The following is a 21,997-nucleotide window of genomic DNA, read 5'->3' as shown; positions in this document are numbered from 1 at the left end:
TTACTAACCCTCACCTATTCTGTTTTTCTTCTATTGTACTCAAATGTGGCACTTGGTGCCACGGCCCACCTGCCAAGTTGTTTTGCCTGCCTGAGGTAGTCATCCCTGATGAAGGATTGCAGGAATCGTGTGGTAGAGGGTTCCATTAATCTGATTGGCTGGCCCAGTGCTGTTTCAGCTGTGGAATGGCCAAATTGGTGTGGCAGCTTGATGGCTGAGGTCTCCAGGACTCTAAACAAATCCAAATCATATTATGTGATATCATCTACTTTTAAACTCTGCTCTGTACTTATAAAATTTTTATTTTTATACTGTATTGAGGATTTGTTCTATTCTGTGTATTGTATTGTATTGACCCCCTTCTTTTTGACGCCCACTGCACGCCCAACCTACCTGGAAAGGGGTCTCTCTTTTCTCAAGGTTTCTTCCATTTTTCCCCTACTGGGTTTTTTTGGGGAGTTTTTCGTTGTCTTCTCTGCCAAGAGGCAGGGCCTGTTAAAGCCCATTGCGTTACTTCTTGTGTGATTTTGGGCTATACAAAAATAAATTGTATTGTACTGTATTGTAAGTATGTAAGAGTTGTACAGGATATGTACGTGAGAAGTGTGATGGTGGTGATGTTTGTGGTAGGAGTGATAGATGCATTGAAGGTGGAGGTGGGATTACATCAGGGATCGGCTCTGAGCTCTTTCTTATATGCAATGGTGATGGACAGGTTGAAAGAAGAGATTAGACAGGAGTGTCCGTGGACTATGATGTTTGCTGATGACATTGTGATCTGTAGCGATAGTAGGGAGCAGGTTGAGGAGACCCTGGAGAGGTAGAGATATGTTCTAGAGAGGTGAGGAATGAAGGTCAGTAGGAACAAGACAGAATACATGTGTGTAAATGAGAGGGAGGTCAGTGGAATGGTGAGGATGCAGGTGGTAGAGTTGGCGAAGGTTGATGAGTTTAAATACTTGGGATCAACATTACAGTGTAATTGGGGTTGTGGAAGAGAGGTGAAAAAGAGACTACAGGCAGGGTGTAATGGTGGAGAAGAGTGTCAGGAGTAATTTGTGACAGGCAGATATCAGCAAGAGTAAAAGGGAAGGTCTACAAGATGGTAGTGATACCAGCTATATTATATGGGTTGAAGGCAGTGGCACTAACCAGAAAGCAGGAGGCAGAGCTGGAGGTAGTAGAGTTAAAAATGCTAAAATTTGCACTGGGTGTGACGAGGATGTATTGGATTAAAAATAATTACATTAGAGGGTCAGCTCAAGTTGGACGGTTGGGAGACAAAGTCAGAGATGCGAGATTGTGTTGGTTTGAACATGTGCAGAGAAGAGTTGCTGAGTATATTTGGAGAAGGATGCTAAGGATTAGGGCTGTCAGGGAAGAGGAAAAGAGGAAGAAGGCCCAAGAGAAGGTTTATGGATGTGGGAGAGAGGGCATGCAGGTGATGGATGTAACAGAACAAGATGCAGAGGACAGAATGTTATGGAAGAAGATGGTCTGCTGTTGCAACCCCTAACGGGAGTAGCCGAAAGAAGAAGAATATATATATAAACTGCTCAAAAAAATTAAAGGCATACTTTTTCATCTGAGTACAGTAATCCCTCCTCGATCGCGGGGGTTGCGTTCCAGAACCCCCCGCGATAGATGAAAATCCGCGAAGTAGAAACCATGTTTGTGTAGTTATTTTTATATATTTTAAGCCCGTATAAACTCTCCCACACTGTTAACATTATTAGAGCCCTCTAGACATGAAATAACACCCTTTAGTCAAAAGTCTAAACTGTGCTCCATGACAAGACAGAGATGACAGTTCTTTCTCACAATTAAAAGAATGCAAATAGATCTTCTTTTCTTCAGGAGCAGAGAATTTCAGAGAGAGAGAGAGCGCTCGCAAAAAAAAGCAAACAATCAAAAAATCAATAGGTGTGCTTTTAAGTTTGCCGCTGCATTTTTTAGAGGAGCGTCAGTATCTTCTAAGCAAACAGCCCCTCTGCTCACATCTCCTCCGTCAGGTGCAGAGAACGTCAGAGAGAGAGAGAGAGAGCGAGATTAACCAAACCATCAAAAACTCAATAAGTGTGCTTTTGGAAGCACAGCGATAAAGTGGCATTTTTTAGAGGAGCGTCAGTATCTTCTAAGCAAACAGCCCCTCTGCTCACAGCCCCTCCGTCAGGCGCAGAGAATGTCAGAGAGGGTGAGATAGAGGCAGAGACAAGCAAACAATCGAGCACCGCGCGGAATGCATACCTTATAGCATTGAGGAGTTTTAGTTAATATGTAATACATGCTCTGATTGGGTAGCTTCTAAGCCATCCGCCAATAATGTCCCTTGTATGAAATCAACAGGGCAAACAAACTGAGGAAGCGTGTAGCATAAATTAAAAGACCCATTGTCCGCAGAAATCCGCAAACCAGCAAAAAATCTGTGATATACATTTAGATGTGCTTACATTTAAAATCCGCGATAGAGTGAAGCTGCGAAAGTCGAAGCGCGATATAGCGAGGGATTACTGTATATCATTAAGTCAATAAATCTTTTGGTATATTGATCTGGCCAGTTAAGTAGCAGAGAGGGTTGCAACTGCTTTGGTGTTAATGATATTAACAACGGGTGCACTAGAGGGGCAACAATGAGACAACCCCCAAAACAGGAATGGTTTAACAGGTGGAGGCCACTGACATATTTCCCTCCTACTTTTTTCTGAGATAGTATGAGGCGATACCTGGACCCTACAGAGGTTGCACAGGTAGTCCAACTTCTCCAGGATGGTATATCAATACCTGCCATTGCCAGAAGGTCTGTTGTGCCTCCCAGCACAGTCTCAAATAATGGGATAGTGTTTAAAATCTTTTGAAATTTTACAGGTAAAATATTTGCAAAGAGAACGGATTGACCAAAATGTTTCACTCTGGCTATAAGAAAAAAAACAGAGGTGTTGGAATTTTAACACATAAGGTACAAAGTAATTGGATTTGTAGCATTATACACATTATCCAATCCTTTTTTTATTTTATTAATTTTACTGCAATCCATACAAAGCAATCAAGTTTGTACAAAAAGAAAAATTGAGTTAAAGAACAGATCGATCCCCACCCTGAGAGAGAGAGCAAGCCAAACGTAAAATTTAAGGCTTGTAAACATACCTAAATTAATAAATTCTCTGTGCTTTATGAACTTATTTTAAAATATTACTGATTAGATCCTGCCATGTTTTGAAAAAAGTCTGTACGGATCCTCTAACTGAGTATTTGATTTTTCCAATTTCAAATAATATAACACATCAGTTTCCCACTGACTTAAAGAGGAGAGTTTGGGTTCTTCCAGTTTATCAGAATAAGTCTGCGTGCCAAAGTGTAGTGAATGCAATCACAATTTGTTTGTCTTTCTCCACTTTAAACCCATCTGGAAGAACCCCAAACACAGCTGTTAATGGGTTGGGAGGGATTGTGAGTCCAAGGCTGTCTGAGAGGTAATTAAAAATTTTTGTCCAGAATAATGTTAATTTGGTGCAGGCCCAGAACATGTGACCCAGTGAGGCTGGGACTTGGTTGCAACGTTCACAGGTTGGATCATGCCCTGGAAACATTTTGGAGAGTTTTAGTCGAGACAGATGTGCTCGATATATAATTTTGAGTTGTATAATTGTATGCTTTGCGCATATGGAGCTCGAGTGAATTCTCTGCATTGCTACTTTCCACTCCTTTTCTGATATATTAATTGAGAGATCTTTTCCCAGTGTCCTCTTGGATCTTTGAAAGGAGGGATTGTAAAATGATTTTATATATTGTAGAGATGGAGTCTAAGTCCTTGAGATTGAGCAATATTTTTCCAGCATGGATGAGGGTGCAAGATGAGGAAAATCTGGAAGGTTCTGTTTAACAAAGTTCCTGATTTGAAGATAGTGAAAGAAATGTGTAGCTGGAATGTTAAATTTGGAATGTAATTGTTCATAGGATGCAAAGACGTTGTCTATATAAAGATCTCTAAGCAAGTTAATTCCAAATTTTTCCAGATATTAAAAACTGCATATGTTTGTGAAGGTTGAAAGAGGTGGTTCTCTTGCAGAGGTGCCACAGATAGAAGCTTCTCCGTCTTAAAATGCTTTCTACATTGGTTCCAGATTCTAAGTGAGTGGAGCACAATTGGGTTATTAGTATATTGCCGATAGCGTGTGTTTATTGGAGCACAGAGCAAGGAATACAAAGAAGTACTGCAGGATTTTACTTCTATTGTGGTCCAAGCCTGTGTATGTTCTTCTATTTGTGTCCAGGTTCTTATCGCCTGTATATTTGCTGCCCAGTAATAAAACTGGAAGTTAGGTAGAGCCATGCCGCCTTCTGCCTTTTGTCTTTGTAGGGTCGCTCTTTTGATGCGTGGATGTTTTGAATTCCAAATAAATGAGGTTATTGTTGAATCTAATTGCTTAAAGAATGATTTATTAATGTATATTGGATGTTTTGAAATAAAAAGGAGCTTAGGAAGAATATTCATGTCAATTAACAGTGTTAATTCTTCCAACTAGTGTGAGATGAAGGGTTGACCATCTATGCAAGTCTTGTTTAATTTTTTCCCATGCAGAGGAAATTTTGTTGATAAAGAGCTTTATGTTTACTTGTGATGTTTACCCTAGGTATTTAAACTGTTCTGCAATGATAAAAGGTGTCTAATCTAATATTATATGCTTGAGAATTCACTGGAAAGAGTACACTTTTATTCAGATTAATTCTGAGACCAGAGATCTTTTGAAATTCTGTGAGTGCTGCTAAGACTGCAGGCACAGAATTTTCTGGGTCCGATATATACAGTACCATATCATCTGCATATAATGAGATTTTCTGTTCCAGTCCTTCTCTGCTAATCCCCTTTATCTGATCAGTATTTCGACAATGTATTGCCAGTGGTTCAATGGCAATCGCAAAAAGCAGCGGTGACAAGGGCATCCTTGTCTTGTGCCACGTTCTAGTTTAAAGTAGTCTGAGCAAATGTTGTTGATGCAAACTGAAGCTTCTGGGTTAGTATACAGTAATTTAATCCATGCACAAATGTTCGGCCAAACCCAAACTTCTCCAATGTAGTAAAAGGTATTTCCATTCAATCATGTCGAATGCTTTTCTGCATCCAATGATAATAATATTTCTGGGGTGTTTGATTTAGTTGGTGAGTATATTACATTAAACAGGCGTGAAGATTTGAAGATAAGTGTCGGCCCCTAATAAATCCAGTTTGGTCTTGTGATATTACCGAGGGAGCACTTTCTCCATCCTTCTAGCTATGATTTTAGAGAGTATTTTAACGTCGTTATTCAGAAGTGAAATTGGTCTGTATGATGCACATTGTAATAAGTCCTTATTTTGTTTTGGAAAACAGTGATTAGTGCTTGGCGAAAGGTTTTTGGAAGAGATTGGTTATCTCTGGCTTCTGTAAATGTTGCTAATAGGAGGGGAGCTAGCTGAGCGGAGAATTTCTTGTAAAATTCTGCAGGGTAGCCATCAGGGCCTGCTGCTTTCCCGCCTTGGAGTGACTTTATAGCATCTAGTAATTCTGATAATGCCAGTGGTTTATCAAGTTCCTCCGCACTAAAAGCGTCTATTTGTGGTATCTGTAATGTATCCAGAAATGCATTAGATTGTGTATTGTCTTCTTTAAACTCAGTAGTATATAGGGATTTATAGTAGTCTCTGAAAGTGTGCATTATATTTTTGTGTTCGATGATTTTATCTCCGTTCGTGTTGGTGATTATCGAGCATTGCGCACTTCTTGCTTGTGAATTTGTTGAGCTAAAAGCTTATTAGCTTTCTCTCCATGTTCATAATAATGATGTCTGGTTTTGTAGATTAGTTGTTCGGTTTCTTTAGTTGTTAAGAGGTTTAATTCAGAATGTAGAGCCTGCCTCCTTCTATGTAGAGTCTCGCTTGGTAGTCTGGTGTGTTCTTCATCTATTTTAGTAATTTCACATTTTATCTCTGCTACTTTCTTGGCTTTAGATTTATTTCTGTGTGAAAGGTATGAGATAATCTGTCCTCTTAAGAAGGCGTTAAGAGTTTCCCAGAGTATTCCTGCAGAGATCTCAGATGATGTATTTGTCTCTAGAAAGAATTTGATTTGTTTGGATATAAATTCCATAAAATTCTCGTCAGCTAATAGAAGCGGGTTGAGGCGCCATCTGTGCTAAGTGTTTGGGGCTTAGTAATTTTATTTTATTATCTAATCCTAAAGAGTACTATGTGGTGGTGATGGGTAATTTACTATACTGTAAAATAATTCTGATAAATATATACGTACCTGTTATGGTGTATAAAATCTGTACATTTTGGTTTAATTTTCCATTATATTTTGGTCAAGATAAAACAACAGATGAACTACATTTAAGACAAACCAAAGCAGGTTTTCTTACACCTCTCTCTTAAAACAGCTGTTTCAACATTGAAAGGAAAACATGCTGGTGGCTCAATCTATACTAATAAAAGGCAAAGCCCTCACTGACTGACTGACTCACTCACTGACTCACTCACTCACTGACTCACTCACTCATCACTAATTCTCCAACTTCCCGTGTAGGTCGAAGGCTGAAATTTGGCAGGCTCATTTCTTACAGCTTCCTTACAAAAGTTGGGCAGGTTTCATTTTGAAATTCTACGCGTAATGGTCATAACTGGAAGCGATTTTTCTCCATTTACTGTAATGGAGTTGAGCGCGAAAGCCGTGGGCGGAGTTTCGTGTGACATCATCACGCCTCCCACGTAATCACGTGAACTGACTTTTAACGCAGTACGTAGAAAACCAGGAAGAGCTCCAAAACGCACTGAAGAAAACATGCATTATATAATTGAGAAGGCAGCGAAACAATAGGAAGCGAGCGAATGACATATATACAACCATATTCATGAGTGCTGCAACTTCGGAAACAAAGCACGGTGTAAACATAAAATTTAAATTAAGTTCATAGACAGGCTGCGCTGGCGTGCATGCCCACGGGTAATGCGGGATACAAGTTTAATGAGGGGACGCAGGATATAAACGAGAGTTGTATATTATTGTTATTAATAGCCCGGGAATATGAAGCGCTGGTAACACAATAAACTACAGATCCCATAATGCAGCGCTTCAGCTGCCTTGCCGAACACTTATCGCGTTAATCAAGTCTAGCTTATGATGCTGCAAGTTATTGCAAAGCTAGCCCACACAATGCCGAAAAAAAAAGTTGATTCTGAAAATAGAGCCCTTAAAAACCGATGGGAGGCTGAGTATATGTTTACTGACATTGCCGGTAAACATGTGTGTCTCATTTGTGGAGCTAATGTGGCTGTAATTACAGAATTTAATCTAAGACGGCACTATGAGACAAAACATCACGATAACTTGAAAGACCTGAATGCAATGCAGAAGATAAAGAAAACAGAAGAGTTAAAGAAGAATCCAGCTAGGGTTACCACTTTTAATACAAAGAAATAAGGAACACACACTTTGCAGACTCTACTTAAAAGACCCGCCCTCCTCACTGGACAGTTAAAAAGACCAATCAAACTAACGATGACATCAAGTATTACCCAATCAAAAGTAGGAAAGGAGGCATCTTCATAAAATGCGTGTGGGATGATTTGCATGAGACGCTGCTTTAAAAAAAATGATAAAAAAATACGAAACAAAACCCGTCCCGTATTGATTCAAAACGGGACGCTCAATTTCATTCTCAAATACGGGACGATTCCGTATTTTAAAGGACGGGTGGCAACCCTAAATCCAGCAGACATTTTTACCCGTGCAAAATCACAAAGTGATTTCAAGTGAAGCTGCTTTTATGGGAGACACAAATGCACCAGTGCAACTTGCCCCACTTTCCCTGTTGCCAAGTAATGTTGAACCAAGTCGGTACAACGGTGTTCTCAAATACGCACTGCTGATAAACTGAGCGCACTGCGCACTGATTTCGCACGGCGCTTTGGTGGCTTTGAAGAACAAAAAAAGAATTTTGAGTTGTTTCACAACCCATTTGCCGTCGATGTGGAAACTGCACCTGTGCAGATTCAGATGGAGGTCATTGAGCTGCAGTGTAATAGCACACTGAAGGCAAAGTACGATACTGCAGTGCCTGCACAGTTTATTCACTCCATTCCCGCAGATATGCTCCAGCTTCGACTACATGCGGCTTGAACCTTGTGCATGTTTGGTAGCACATACAGTATCTGTGTGAGAAGCTCTTTTCAGTGATGACGACTAACAAAACAGCACACAGGAGTCGCCTCACTGATGAGCACCTGCTGTCCATCCGGACAATCTCCACAACACAGAACCTCACACCAAACATAAACGAACTTGTTGCCAAAAAAAGATACCAGGCGTCCAGCTCTGATAACATGACATATGACCAAAGACAACTGAATGATTTGATTTGTTATTGCTGAAAAGAACAAATTTTATTTATATTTCCAGGTTTTGTTATGCAGCATGTTCATATTTGAATTTGTATAATTTTGACAGGATATATTTTTATGGAGAGCAAAATCTTTTGGGATATTTCAAATTTAAGTTTATTTTTATGTAAAATTACATAAGAGTAAAGAAATTTGAATCTTTGTTCTTTTAACGTTTACTTTATTTCTAACTCGTATAATTTAGACAGGATATATTTTTATGGGGAGCAAAATATAAGTTATTTAAGGTTTGAGTTTATTTATTCCGGAATAATATTCTGTCGAATAAATAAAAATTCCTTCTATTTAAAATTTAAATAGAACTTGAACAGAAATGATAGTTCATAATATCCACGAAGACTTGCACGTAAGAGTGGGAGTCAACCGTTTTAACAAGCAGCGTATTGCACTGATACGAAATAGCCTGCCCATTTAATTATTTAGGAATGGATAAATAAATTAAGATTTTGTACAAATAATGTTTTTCATTTTTCTTCCTTCATGGATTCTGGCACCCCCAGCAACAGTTGCTCGCACCCCAAAGACTGTATATATGTAGATATGTATGTATATATATGTTTATATGTGTGTGTGTGTGTGTATATGTATATATGTAGATATGTATGTATATATATATATATGTTTATATATATATATATGTGTGTGTGTATATATATGTGTATATGTTTATATGTATATATGTATGGATATGTATATATTGTGGTCCCCGGCCGGGACGCCCAGGAGGATGTGAGGAGGGCTTGTGCCTCCTCCAGACCGCGAGGGGGCGTCCGTCCTGGTTCTGCTGGGAGCCACGGGTCGAGGGCATGGAAGCCCTACCCTGTAAGGGCCCGTGGTCACCGCCAGGCGGCGCCCCGATGCCGGGTTTATCCCGTGTGGTCCTCGGCCGGGCTGGAGCCCGGCGGGACGCTTGAGGACCAGAGGAGGGCGTGTGCCTCCTCCAGACCGAGTGGGGGCGTCCGTCCTGGTTATGCAGGGGGCCTCGGGTAGGGGGCTTTGAAGCCCAGCCCTGTAGGGTCCCGTGGCCACCGCCAGGCGGCGCCCCAGTGCCTGTTTATCCCGGGAGTCCGGCACTTCCGCCACACCAGGAAGTGCCAGGGGAAGACGACCGGGGAGACACGGACGGCTTCCGGTGCGCAGCGGCACTTCCGCCACACAGGGTGTGGCCACCGTTAAGTGCCGGGAAGCAGCTGGAGCCCATCCGGCTTCCCATAAAAGGGGCTGCCTCCCTCCAGTCAGTAGTGGAAGTCGGGAGGCAGTGTTGACGGAGCTGGAGAGAGGACAGGAGGCGGCCAGGAAGCAAGGCACAGAAACTGTGGGCCCTGGAATTTGGGGGATTCAGTGCCAGCAGCACTGGGGTTCGTGAGTGCACGTGACTTTTATATTATAAATATTGTAAATAAACAGTGTGTGGGTGCAAAATATGTTGTCCGTCTGTCTGTGCCGGGGCCAGCGTTCACAATATATATATGCTTATATATATATATATATATGACAGAAACACTCATAACAGTGACAAAACAATTACATTGACATTCATGTTATGTTATTTTCAAAATGTTTCCTTTTCTTTTTCATTGCTTCTTTAACACACTACTTCTCTGCTGCGAAGCACGGGTATTTTGCTAGTTATTTATAAGGCTGAGAGTGAGGAGCGCCACTCAATAGTTGGAACGGTATGAAAAGAAGATTTTCTTGGCTGATAAATGGCCTATAGTCAAGAGTGCTGAACCTTTGTATGTTTAAATGTATTCTTGTAGATCAAAAGTAATATTTAGGTCTGAGATATCACTAAAACATTGTATGTTGTTCATGCTGATAATAAGTAAGTCTCTTGAAGTGCTGAGTGACAGGCTGTGTTATTCCTAAAGCAATTGTGTGGTTTAAAGTGCTAGAGGTTAACAGTCTGTGTGCGTCATTCATGGGGCACTGTTGTGGTTAGGGTCTGTGTGTATGTGTATAGCTATGTATGTGTGTGTTCATCTTAAAGCGCAACAGTAGACCAACCCGATAGCGAACTTGATGAGAACGCTTACCCTTGAGGAAACAGGTAAAGGACAAGTAGAGGGAAATACAATGATAATACAGCACCTTATGTGGTTGACACCAATTTTATCCAAAGCATATTAAATTAGACCTGGAAAGATCTACATGTAAGGTGATGATAACAACTAATACCAGAAAGATAATTTAAAAATGTGTGATGGTTCATAATTAGATGATTAGATTGTTAAATCCAAATTCAAGAGAATTTTCAGAGGGGAACATTTTTTGTACAGTGGGTGATTTTTTTTTTCTTTCTTTTCTCTTAGGCAAAACAAATATGTAACATTAAATTTAAAGGCCAGTAGATGAAGGGGCAATAGGCATCCATTGTTGGGACTCGGGTGATAAGTTGAAATGCAAATTTCTTGAATAATCCTTTTACTGATTATTGTGATGGCTGTCTACAGGATATACAGTACAGTAGGTATTTGCTATCTTGCAAAAGAGTCACCTGCTTTGAAGTTTCAACTCCTTAAACATACAAACAATACAGAATTGTGATAACAGAACTGCTCCTTCCTTAGAAAATGTATTTACCTGACTTGGAAATGAACATGTCTGGGAATATTGATTTTTAATCAGCATATATGTGCTCATTGATAGTTGCTAACAATACTTTTTATTAACCTGTGTTTACATTATTTGCTAACCCCAGGAAATTTGGAAGCGCTATTGTTTAATTTAGGCAGGGACTGAATCAGATTTAAACTTCTGGGCAGGAGAAGGCAGGGGTGAAGGATGGTCCACTGGGAACGCTGTCAAGACCACTCGCACAGAGCATACAGGCTCACTGGCAGACAAGGGTATATGGTTGTTACAATGTGAGGCACAAGGACTGCAACAATTACGTCCAGGTAGTAGGAGACAGTTCCACAAGAAGACGGCAGTTGTAGGTCTACCGACAGAGGGAAGCCGCATGGAAGCATGTCTAGGTCGCAGCAACACAAGGAACCCAGAGTGAGAAAAAAAAGAATGACAAAAAGACGCTGACAGGCATTCAACTATTTGGCAAAACTTCTGTTGGGAAACAAGCATCCAGTGAACAGAGTGCATCTGTGGACAGTTGGACGATTAATTGCTGGGATAACACAATTAACAAATCACTTAACTTTTCACTAATATTTTCAGTAATATTCAATGTCATAATTAAGAGAAACTTAATTATGTCTAGAAGGCAAATTTATTTTCAAATTCAATAATGGTTAAGGTAACGGTCTGTATATTGTCACATATACAATGTACAGTGAAACTCTTACTTGCATAATGTTTCTTGCAGACACAATAATCAACATAAAACATCAGGCTCAAATAAAAAACAGCTCAAACTTAAATGAAGTATTTTTAATAATCATAACACTGGGTATGCTAGTATCATAGAAGATGTGGCACTTAATTCACTCAATTGGTTACAGACAGTTTGTTACTTATGACAGTTGATCAACTTTATTACCTGCAGGTAGAAACTGTTCTTAAATTGGGTGTAAATAATATATCTCATAGCTTCAGATCACCTGCCTGATGGGAGCAGGAAGAAAAATATCCATGCAGGGTGAACGGGGATCTTTTACTGTATGATTTGTTTTACCCCCCTCAGACAGCGCTTGGTAAATATGTCCTACAATGTGCCCCAACGGTGATTTGTACTGTTTTCATCACCCTGTACAATGCCTTGTGGATCTAAGCTGAACTGCTGCCATACCAGAACACCATGCAGCGTGTCAGGATGGACTCTACAATACATTCCTAAATGTTGATGAGGGCTGCCGAAGACATTCAGGCTTTCCTCTAGCATCTGAGAATAAAATGTCACTGATGGATCTTTATGATGACTGCTGTGGTATGTTATGCTCACCTAAGATCATTGTTGATAATAACCACTAGGAACTTAAAAATGTTGACTCTTTCCACAGTGATTTACCTGGTATTTTCTAAAATGAATAATCATCTCCACAATCTTGCTAATATTCAGTGAAAAGTTAATAATAAAGTATCTATCTATCTATCTATCTATCTATCTATCTATCTATCTATCTATCTATCTATCTATCTATCTATCTATCTATCTATCTATCTATCTATCTATCTATCTATCTATCTATCTATCTATCTACCTAATCTCCTCTTGACAGGCTCTTTCATCATTGTCCGTGATCAAGCTTACGATGGTGGAAGCATCAACTAGCTTTATGAAGATACTGGAGCTGTATCTGGCCATACAGTCATGGGTGAACAGAGGGTATAGCAGAAGATTCAGTACTCTACCCTGAAGGGTGTGAGTGTTAAGGATCAGCATGGAGGAGTTTTGTCTATAAATCCATATGTGCTGGGGTCTAACATCCAATTGCATAGAGAGGCACTGAAGCCCAGTTCAAGAAGTTTGGTTATCAGTCTGCATGGAATTACAAAGTTGAAGACAGAGCTGTAGTCTGACTTAAGAGTTTTTTTTCTACAGATGTAACAAGGCACTATACAGTGTAAGGGCTACTGCGTCCTTTGCTGACCTGTTGTGTTTATAAGCTGTCATGTTTGAGTCCAGGCTGTCTGGAATAACTGTCTAAATGTGTTCAGCACCAGGGACATTTCTAACTATTCCACAGTTATAAACATTAACTAAATATGAAACAAAGCAATTAACATTTTTTGTACATTTTTACTTATTCCTACTGTAATTAATATACATTTTTTACTATCATTGTCTGCTATCCTAATGCTAAAATACAGAAACATAGCTTTTCAGAAAATACAATGAAACCACAGGAGAGTACCTGTGCATCTGTGCAGTGCAAGTCTCCAAATTAATGTAATGAAAATTTCATGATTATACACTGATAGGTAGGCAAGATTCAGAAATGAAGACAAAAGTGTGTTGTGCAGTCCCACTAAAGGCGTGCTATGTTATATAATATTTTTTAACATTTTGAAGAACAACACCAACTGACTGCCTATTAATGTAAATATAAGATTGCAGTGAATAAACTAAAAACAATGATATACTGTATATTTTTAAATTTCAAAACAGCTTCATTTTGGCAGATTTTGAAGAATCTGATTATTTACAATGAAAGGCCAAGTATGAGATGCTATTGGGCTATTAAAATGAAAACAAAGCATTTTCATTTTTTTGTGTTGATAGTCAACACACCACAACATACCAACATTTTTGATGCCTTTTCCAGATCAAATTAATTCTTTGAAAAGTGATGTACTATACTGTACAGAGTAAAAAAGACTGAGGAGTAATATGTAAGCTAAAGATATTATACTTTGGATGCCTGCAGCAGCAAATTTCTTTTCTTAACTATCAATGTAATTGTCTTGATTGAACTGATCTGTAACAAAATTTAAATTCCTAGTGTAGTGTTTTTTGTCTTAAACTTATGTTTGAGTTGTTTGCTTGCCTATGAAAAATCCCTCTCAGATAAAGAAGCATTGGAATTATTGGGTAGAAGGGTCATGTTATCATCACCTGACTCAGCTGTAAAATAGACAGTAGAGAAGAGACAGCTAGTTCACTGAGGTTTCCAAGGCTCTGAATGTATTTAGCTTGTCTGACTCCTTTTCTATAATTGGGCAGTGGTTCTACAATTACCTGATGGACAGATGTTTTTTATTTTTCACTTTTGTGAATCAGTTTCTAGTTTGTTTTTGATGTATTTGAACAAATTTGTTACTCATATGTGATATTTTGAGATTAACTGAGTGATATAAACTATTCATTGCATTTTGCACTTTGCACTTTGTACTATTGTATTGTATTTGTACTATTGTATTGTATTTATGGCAAAGACAGATTGGGCATTTAGCTCAGTGAAAAAGATTAAATTTAATCAATTTGTACTTTGTATTTACCCAATTTTTTTCCAACCATTGCACCTCTTTAAATTGCTTTTCCCAAGATTTCTTCAATTTTTTGGGGAGGTTTTCTTGTCTTCTTAGGGAGTCAAGGCTGGGAGCTGTCATAAAACATGGCCTGTTAAAGCCCAATTAGGCATTCCTTGTGTGATTTTGTAAACAATAGAAATGGTTGTTGTTTCACTGTTTCACTGTACTAAAAATCCTGCTCTGTATGTCCATGACTATTAAAATGTGTTATATGGTAGAAAATATTATTTGTGGTGGGCCTAGACCCATCCTGCTTGATCCTTGACCTACCAAATCAGGTGAAATTATAGTAGATATGCATTTTATGTAAGCTTTTAAAATAGTGCCATATACATTTAAGTATTTTTGTTTAACTTTTGTAGTGTTTTGTTATTAGTAGGGTTTTTGAAGCCAAAATAATGTTAATGTATAACAACTAAAATGTGACAAATACAGTGAAAGCACATAAATCAGAAATTTGAATAGTAAAGAAGACAATATTGAAAATTTACAGGTAATTACCACAGTTAAGTTCAGTCACAGTAAGGACTTCATCTCCCAGCAGTCCTTGCAGGGGCTGCTGGGGTCAAAGGTGGTCAAAGGAGGTTAAAAGGAGGGCAGGGGGAAAATAGAAGAAAAAAAGGTTTTGTTTTTGTTGTTGCATGTTGCATTTATCTGTAGGCCTGCCAGTTGTTAATTCTGCCATAATTCATCATTTTGTCCTGGATTGTATTCGTGTGTTGGGGTCTGGATCGTCTGTCTACTAGTATACTGAGGACTGTGTTTGGTTTCATTGGCTTTCCCGCAAAAAAAGGAGCGCTCCTGAACCAATACATCCGTCGTCACCCTTTCAGCAACTACCGGTAGGACTGTGTTTTCCCTTCCCTTTCATCATACAGATCACTGGACTTAATCTCGTCACCTCTCATTTCATCTGGTTTGTTTTTTTCATGGACTATGCTGTGTGTTTATTGTGTTTTATATGTTAAATGTAATATCGCCGAAAGGATCAGGAGTGGTATTATTGTTTTCATTTAATTTCATTATATTCTTAATTGTTTATGGTTCCCAGCGTGCTTTATTTGGTCTCTGTCGTAGTGTTGTGTGTGTGTGTGTGTGTGTGTGTGTGTGTGTCGTTCCAAGGCTGGGGTTGTCCCTGGTAATTCTCCATTAAAATAAATAAATCACCGTCACATTGACGGTGTGAATCTTGGCGGCTCTTGACCGCTACAAGTTCAATATCTAATTCTGCATCATTAGTACATTACTGCATAATATAAAAGGCTAATCACTTATCTGAGGCACCTTACAAACAACAAAACAAAGACAGTTTTACATGGGTAATAAATAAAGGAGAGAATTACTACATTGATTAAATAGTAAAACTGTGTGTGAATTATCTTGGTATTCCCAATTTCATGAGGTACAGGTACTTTTGAATTTGTATCTGCTGTATTTATTTTAAACAGTTTGTTTTTAGTCTCAAATGTCCGCGGATATATTTTTAGTAAATACACATAGCAAGATAAATAAAGCAGTCTATGATTATTATATTATAAATCCTTGACAACCATCTGATACATTGGGAAAAATCTCTCCTATGACACAAATAATGGAATAAATTTCCATTATTTCTCTTGTTTCATTATCTATATGAGTACTAGAAATTGTTGGTGGGCTGCCTCTATGCATACAGGATAGTCCAGGCCTTCCATCTTTGCACAGGCCCACCCAAAAAATCAATTTCTGGCTGCACATTAAAAATACAGTAACACTTGATGGCAAGAAATTGTTGATAATACTTGTGGTACAAGAAAGCACACAGTTGAAGAATTGCAGACATTCTAAAATGGATTACTAATTATCTTAAAAGTATTAAGCATCCAGCATAACTAATGAAATGTCAACTATTTATATTGTTTTATCTATATTTTGAATGCAGCTTTGTAGATGTCAGGTGCAGTTTAAGTTTTACATTTTTTGGATAATCGGTAAAATAATTTTTCTCATTACCATCTGCTGCCTAAGGTAAGCTGTTTTGATTTTACATTTTGAAGATTAAATTTATTACAAACCTTTTTAACTAAGCTGAGGTCGTCAATCAACTGCTGCTCACCCTGCGCGAGTTCAAATATTACCTATGAATAAACAATAAAAAAGATAATTAAATGGACAGAAGTGTTTTTTTATATTTAAAATTTCCAGTTTACATTGTCTAAAATGCTTCCTAATATTTAAATATTGTTTGTGAAACTGGTTAGCATGTTAAAATTATGATAGGTGAGTACAATTATTAATTAGGCATAAACACAGGGAGATGACAAACAGCCAACATAATGAAACTTGAGTTTGACAATAAAGGTTTAGAAACTTCTGTCTGAAGTGCTGCTCCCCCTTTTGTGCAGCCACTCTTTCTGTATGTCTGTTAGTTTTGGCCGCTCTCACTCTCTCCTGTTAGGCCTTCGCTTCAAATCAACCCTCAGCTGTAACATATGATGTTCTGGTCATCCAGTATGTTTAAGTGATACTTCAGAATCACTTCTGAGGATCTGGGGAAGTCTTACTTTATCTTGAAAAACACCAAACTAGATGTATCCTTAGTGGCCCCATGTTTTCCCAGCACCCATGAATTTTCTATTAATCTGATGTAATTGAATCAACAAAGCAGTTTCTAAGACTTCCATTTTGCCCTGTACTGTACTGTTACCTAGATGATGGATGGGAGAGTATAAGCCTCATGCTAGTCTTCCCAGCCTCTCTATCAATTGGTACCCATGACCAAAACTCCACATGAGAAGTTTGCAAGGAGGATTCGAAAACTTTTTTTTCTTATTTAGCCTCGCCCTTTCTTCTTACAAAAGGGGAGACAACTCTGTCACCTAAAGTCACACAACCTTTAGAACTCTGACTGATTTTGCCTTGTTTGTATCACTTTTTTTCCACATGCACTGGAACATTTTTATTTACTGTAGCATCCAGTACAAATACAGGGTGTTTTGCTTCCTAATAGCCCATGCAACTAGGTTTTTTTTTTTTTTCTTCCCCATTTTTATTACTATTTAATTTAATATTGTTTCTTTGTATCGGTATACTGCTGCTGGATTATGTGAATTTCCCCTTGGGATTAATAAAGTATCTAACTATCTACATCTTGATAACTACAAAACCTCTTCATACTATATATAAACCAGCACAATAAAATGCCTGTTTAGTGGAATATGGTAAGTCCATATGTTTCAGTCATATTGTGCATTTTGGACCCTTTGTTACCTGGATATGCTAGCCCTTACATACAGTGGTGTGAAACTATTTGCCACCTTCCTGATTTCTTATTCTTTTGCATGTTTGTCACACAAAATATTTCTGATCATCAAACACATTTAACCATTAGTCAAATATAACACAAGTAAACACAAAATGCAGTTTTTAAATGATGGTTTTTATTATTTAGGGAAAAAAAAATCCAAACCTACATGGCCCTGTGTGAAAAAGTAATTGCCCCCTTGTTAAAAAATAACCTAGCTGTAATGTATCACACCTGAGTTCAATTTCCATAGCCACCCCCAGGCCTGATTACTGCCACACCTGTTTCAATCAAGAAATCACTTAAATAGGAGCTGCCTGACACAGAGAAGTAGACCAAAAGCACCTCAAAAGCTAGACATCATGCCAAGATCCAAAGAAATTCAGGAACAAATGAGAACAGAAGTAATTGAGATCTATCAGTCTGGTAAAGGTTATAAAGCCATTTCTAAAGCTTTGGGACTCCAGCGAACCACAGTGAGAGCCATTATCCACAAATGGCAAAAACATGGAACAGTGGTGAACCTTCCCAGGAGTGGCTGGCCGACCAAAATTACCCCAAGAGCGTAGAGACGACTTGTCTGAGAGGTCACAAAAGACCCCAGGACAACGTCTAAAGAACTGCAGGCCTCACTTGCCTCAATTAAGGTCAGTGTTCATGACTCCACCATAAGAAAGAGACTGGGCAAAAACGGCCTGCATGGCAGATTTCCAAGACACAAACCACTGTTAAGCAAAAAGAACATTAGGGCTCGTCTCAATTTTGCTAAGAAACATCTAAATGATTGCCAAGACATTTGGGGAAAATACCTTGTGGACTGATGAGACAAAAGTTGAACTTTTTGGAAGGCAAATGTCCCGTTACATCTGGCGTAAAAGGAACACAGCATTTCAGAAAAAGAACATCATACCAACAGTAAAATATGGTGGTGGTAGTGTGATGGTCTGGGGTTGTTTTGCTGCTTCAGGACCTGGAAGGCTTGCTGTGATAGATGGAACCATGAATTCTACTGTCTCCCAAAAAATCCTGAAGGAGAATGTCCGGCCATCTGTTCGTCAACTCAAGCTGAAGCGATCTTGGGTGCTGCAACAGGACAATGACCCAAAACACACCAGCAAATCCACCTCTGAATGGCTGAAGAAAAACAAAATGAAGACTTTGGAGTGGCCTAGTCAAAGTCCTGACCTGAATCCAATTGAGATGCTATGGCATGACCTTAAAAAGGCGGTTCATGCTAGAAAACCCTCAAATAAAGCTGAATTACAACAATTCTGCAAAGATGAGTGGGCCAAAATTCCTCCAGAGCGCTGTAAAAGACTCATTGCAAGTTATCACAAACGCTTGATTGCAGTTATTGCTGCTAAGCGTGGCCCAACCAGTTATTAGGTTCAGGGGGCAATTACTTTTTCACACAGGGCCATGTAGGTTTGGATTTTTTTTTTCCCTAAATAATAAAACCATCATTTTAAAAACTGCATTTTGTGTTTACTTGTGTTATATTTGACTAATGGTTAAATGTGTTTGTCACACAATGTTTTTGATCAACATGCAAAAGAATAAGAAATCAGAAAGGGGGCAAATAGTTTTTCACACCACTGTACCTCTTTCTTTGTGCTTCTTGTTTCTGCTGTTAAATAGACATTCCAGCCCTCTTGTGGACTCCACATGACACTATGCCCAACCAATGATAGATACTTTATTAATACCAAGGGGAAATTCACAATATATTTATATACTGCTCAAAAAAATTAAACACTTTTTAATCAAAGTATAGCATCAAGTCAATGAAACTTATGGGATACTGATCTGATCAGTTAAGTAGCAGTTTCAGGAATGGTTTAACAGGTGGGTGCCATACAAACTACTGAGTATGATTGAATTGCTGCAATGAAATTTTGGTAAAATGGACTTGCCTTCCGCATCATTCTTTCACTTTGATATTCCTGGTGTCTTTGAATTCAGCTCTCTGTAGGTTTAATTTTAATTTCCATCAAACGATGTAGCATCCTTTCATTCCTAACACATTACCAAGTCCATATCAGTATAGATATCCAGCAGGATTTTTTTCCCCATTGAGATCTGATACATTTTCAAAGTGTTCTTTTAATTTTTTTGAGCAGTTTATATTACATATGTATAGAGAGATGTTCTTTTTTTCACTCACATTTGATTCTGATTATTGCTTCTGAAATGTGGCACTCGGGTGTTTGGCATCAAATATTCCAGCACCTTACTTGCTTGGCAAACATTTCTGAATCATAAATGTCAGAATACATCTCTGGTTTATATTACCAATAAAGCATATGGTTAATTACTGATACCTCTTGTCGTTTGATCTCCTTCATGGACAGTTCCTCAGTTATTTCTACTGTGTCTGACCAGAGCAAACTGTTTCTACGTTTAACTGTTGTAGAGTTCTTGGGTCTCTGTCTCAATGGAGGTGCAGGAAAGGGACGAGCTTCAGTTTTGAAACTGATTGACCTCTATATTAAAAAAAAAAAAAAAAGACAACCCTCGTAAAGAAATATTTAGCTTTTTATTTGTAAAGCATTTAGGAATATGAGAAGGGGCCTTGAAAAACAGAGATACTCCCATAAGAGTTGATGTGGCTGTTCTTGGCACCTTTTTTTAGGTTTTGTGATCTGCTGTTATGTTTTACACATTATTTTTCTTGAATATGTCAGTAGTAGAATTATTGAGCACAGATGACATTTTGATGACCATTTTAACTGTCTTGACCTTGAAATGGTACTTACCAAGGTTATTATAGTTTTGCCTTTTTATATTCGTTTTTATTTCTATATTTTCTGTGACCTTACTTGGAAATTAGTTTTAGTTTTAGTTTTCCTTCATGTATTTTTAGTTTTTATTTCACAGACATTTCTTATATATTTATATAATTAATATTGTATATCTCTAGCTCTTTAGTAATTATGGCATGGAGCGCCTAGTTTTGTGTCACAATCAGACAGAACTGTACACTTAACAGATTTGGATATAAGTTTAATGTTAGTGGAAGCTTACTATACTGTTTGGTTTTGTTTTTGTCTGATATAAACAAGAATAATCAAAACTATACACTGAATATGAACGATTTTACACAATTTTTTATAATATTTTTTTCTTGAAAATCACAGGGGCTTAGGAAGAACAGGGCTCTTATACTTGAATCAGTGTGCAGACCCCACTTAGCTGTATTGAAGGGAAACAAAGAACAACAAGCATGCCGTGTCAAGGTTGGGGGTAGTGAGTCTTGAATAGCCCACCATATGAACAGTAAACCCGTAATGAGCAGTGCAAGAGCAGGGAATAAGAGTATGGACAGGCACAAAACAGAGACAGCATCTGAGATTAAGAACAACATATACATTATCTAAACCTGTTTATCCTGGCTAGAATTGCAGGGAACCTGCAGCCTACCGCAGCAGGTTTGGATGCAAGGCAGGAAAAATCCCTGGTATGCAATATGTATGTTATGGCTGATGTTAAAAACAAAAAGGATATGATATTTCAACTATCTATTTTGAGAGAGAGAAAAACATTGAAAAAAGGAAGACAGATATTTTAAAATATAATTCTGCTAATGATTTACTTTCACAATATCAGGTATTGAGTTTTGAATATGAACTAAAAATGAGAAATTAATAAATATGGAGTAAATACAAAAACCCATTAGTAGTTTTTCATCACTTGTCAGGCTCTACCTTTGTTTGCATCGCTTCATTGTTAAACAATTTTTTAAAGCAGAAGTGATTGGTCAGTAACAATATGCTGATCTTGTATGATGACCTAGTCAGTATCTCGATTAGTGGAATTTTATTTTCAAAAACTGGGAGTGGTCTCCCCTCAACTTTCTTGTATACTCCGATATGGGGATGGATATTTGAAGAGTAAACCGCAAGACAATGATTATATTTTTATATTATGTACATTAAGGAACTATCAACAACAAATCAAATTAATAATATATTGAACAATTATTATAAAAGTGAATTTGAATAAATCGGACTCTGCAGCATAAATTAAAAAAAAAAACATTGAGTATGTGTTCAGGTAAAGTACCACTTCCGGGTGATGGATTTGGCCCAAAAGTTAATACAGATCTGCAATTATGGTGTAACAACCACATGCCAAACTTCATCCATCTATCTAGTTGTGTTTTTGAGTTATCGTGTATACACACAGACACACGCACACAGTATTCCAAAAAACAGAATTGTTTGACACTGGTTAGTCTATAATGTTAAGATTCATCAAAATATCAAGGTTGAATTTTTTTTCATGGTTACTATACCTTCTCTATACTTCGTATATGAGAAAGTAAAAACAATTTCTCCTGTGCGTAGATTTGCT

At 38.0% G+C, this 21,997-nt stretch overlaps 1 protein-coding gene and 1 long non-coding RNA gene across 2 annotated transcripts in view; one reads left to right on the top strand and one right to left on the bottom strand.

The window, feature by feature from the left end:
- The window catches only part of arhgef3l (Rho guanine nucleotide exchange factor (GEF) 3, like), a 285,898-nt gene that overhangs the window by 62,700 nt on the left and 201,201 nt on the right, over positions 1-21,997 (bottom strand). The window contains exons 6-7 of the mRNA XM_039774983.1: positions 19,966-20,127; positions 16,416-16,478 (exon numbers count right to left, since the gene is read on the bottom strand). Coding sequence (XP_039630917.1) covers positions 16,416-16,478; positions 19,966-20,127 — 225 coding nt within the window. The remainder of the gene's footprint in view (positions 1-16,415; positions 16,479-19,965; positions 20,128-21,997) is intronic.
- The window catches only part of LOC120542477, a 57,356-nt gene continuing 50,510 nt past the window's right edge, over positions 15,152-21,997 (top strand). Inside the window, exon 1 of the long non-coding RNA XR_005636183.1 lies at positions 15,152-15,277. This is a non-coding gene — a long non-coding RNA (uncharacterized LOC120542477). The remainder of the gene's footprint in view (positions 15,278-21,997) is intronic.

This window comes from Polypterus senegalus, chromosome 13 (assembly GCF_016835505.1).
Source record: "Polypterus senegalus isolate Bchr_013 chromosome 13, ASM1683550v1, whole genome shotgun sequence".
Lineage (NCBI taxonomy): Eukaryota > Metazoa > Chordata > Cladistia > Polypteriformes > Polypteridae > Polypterus > Polypterus senegalus.
Note: the sequence above shows the minus strand (reverse complement) of the source record. Positions and strands in the feature narration are given on the sequence as shown.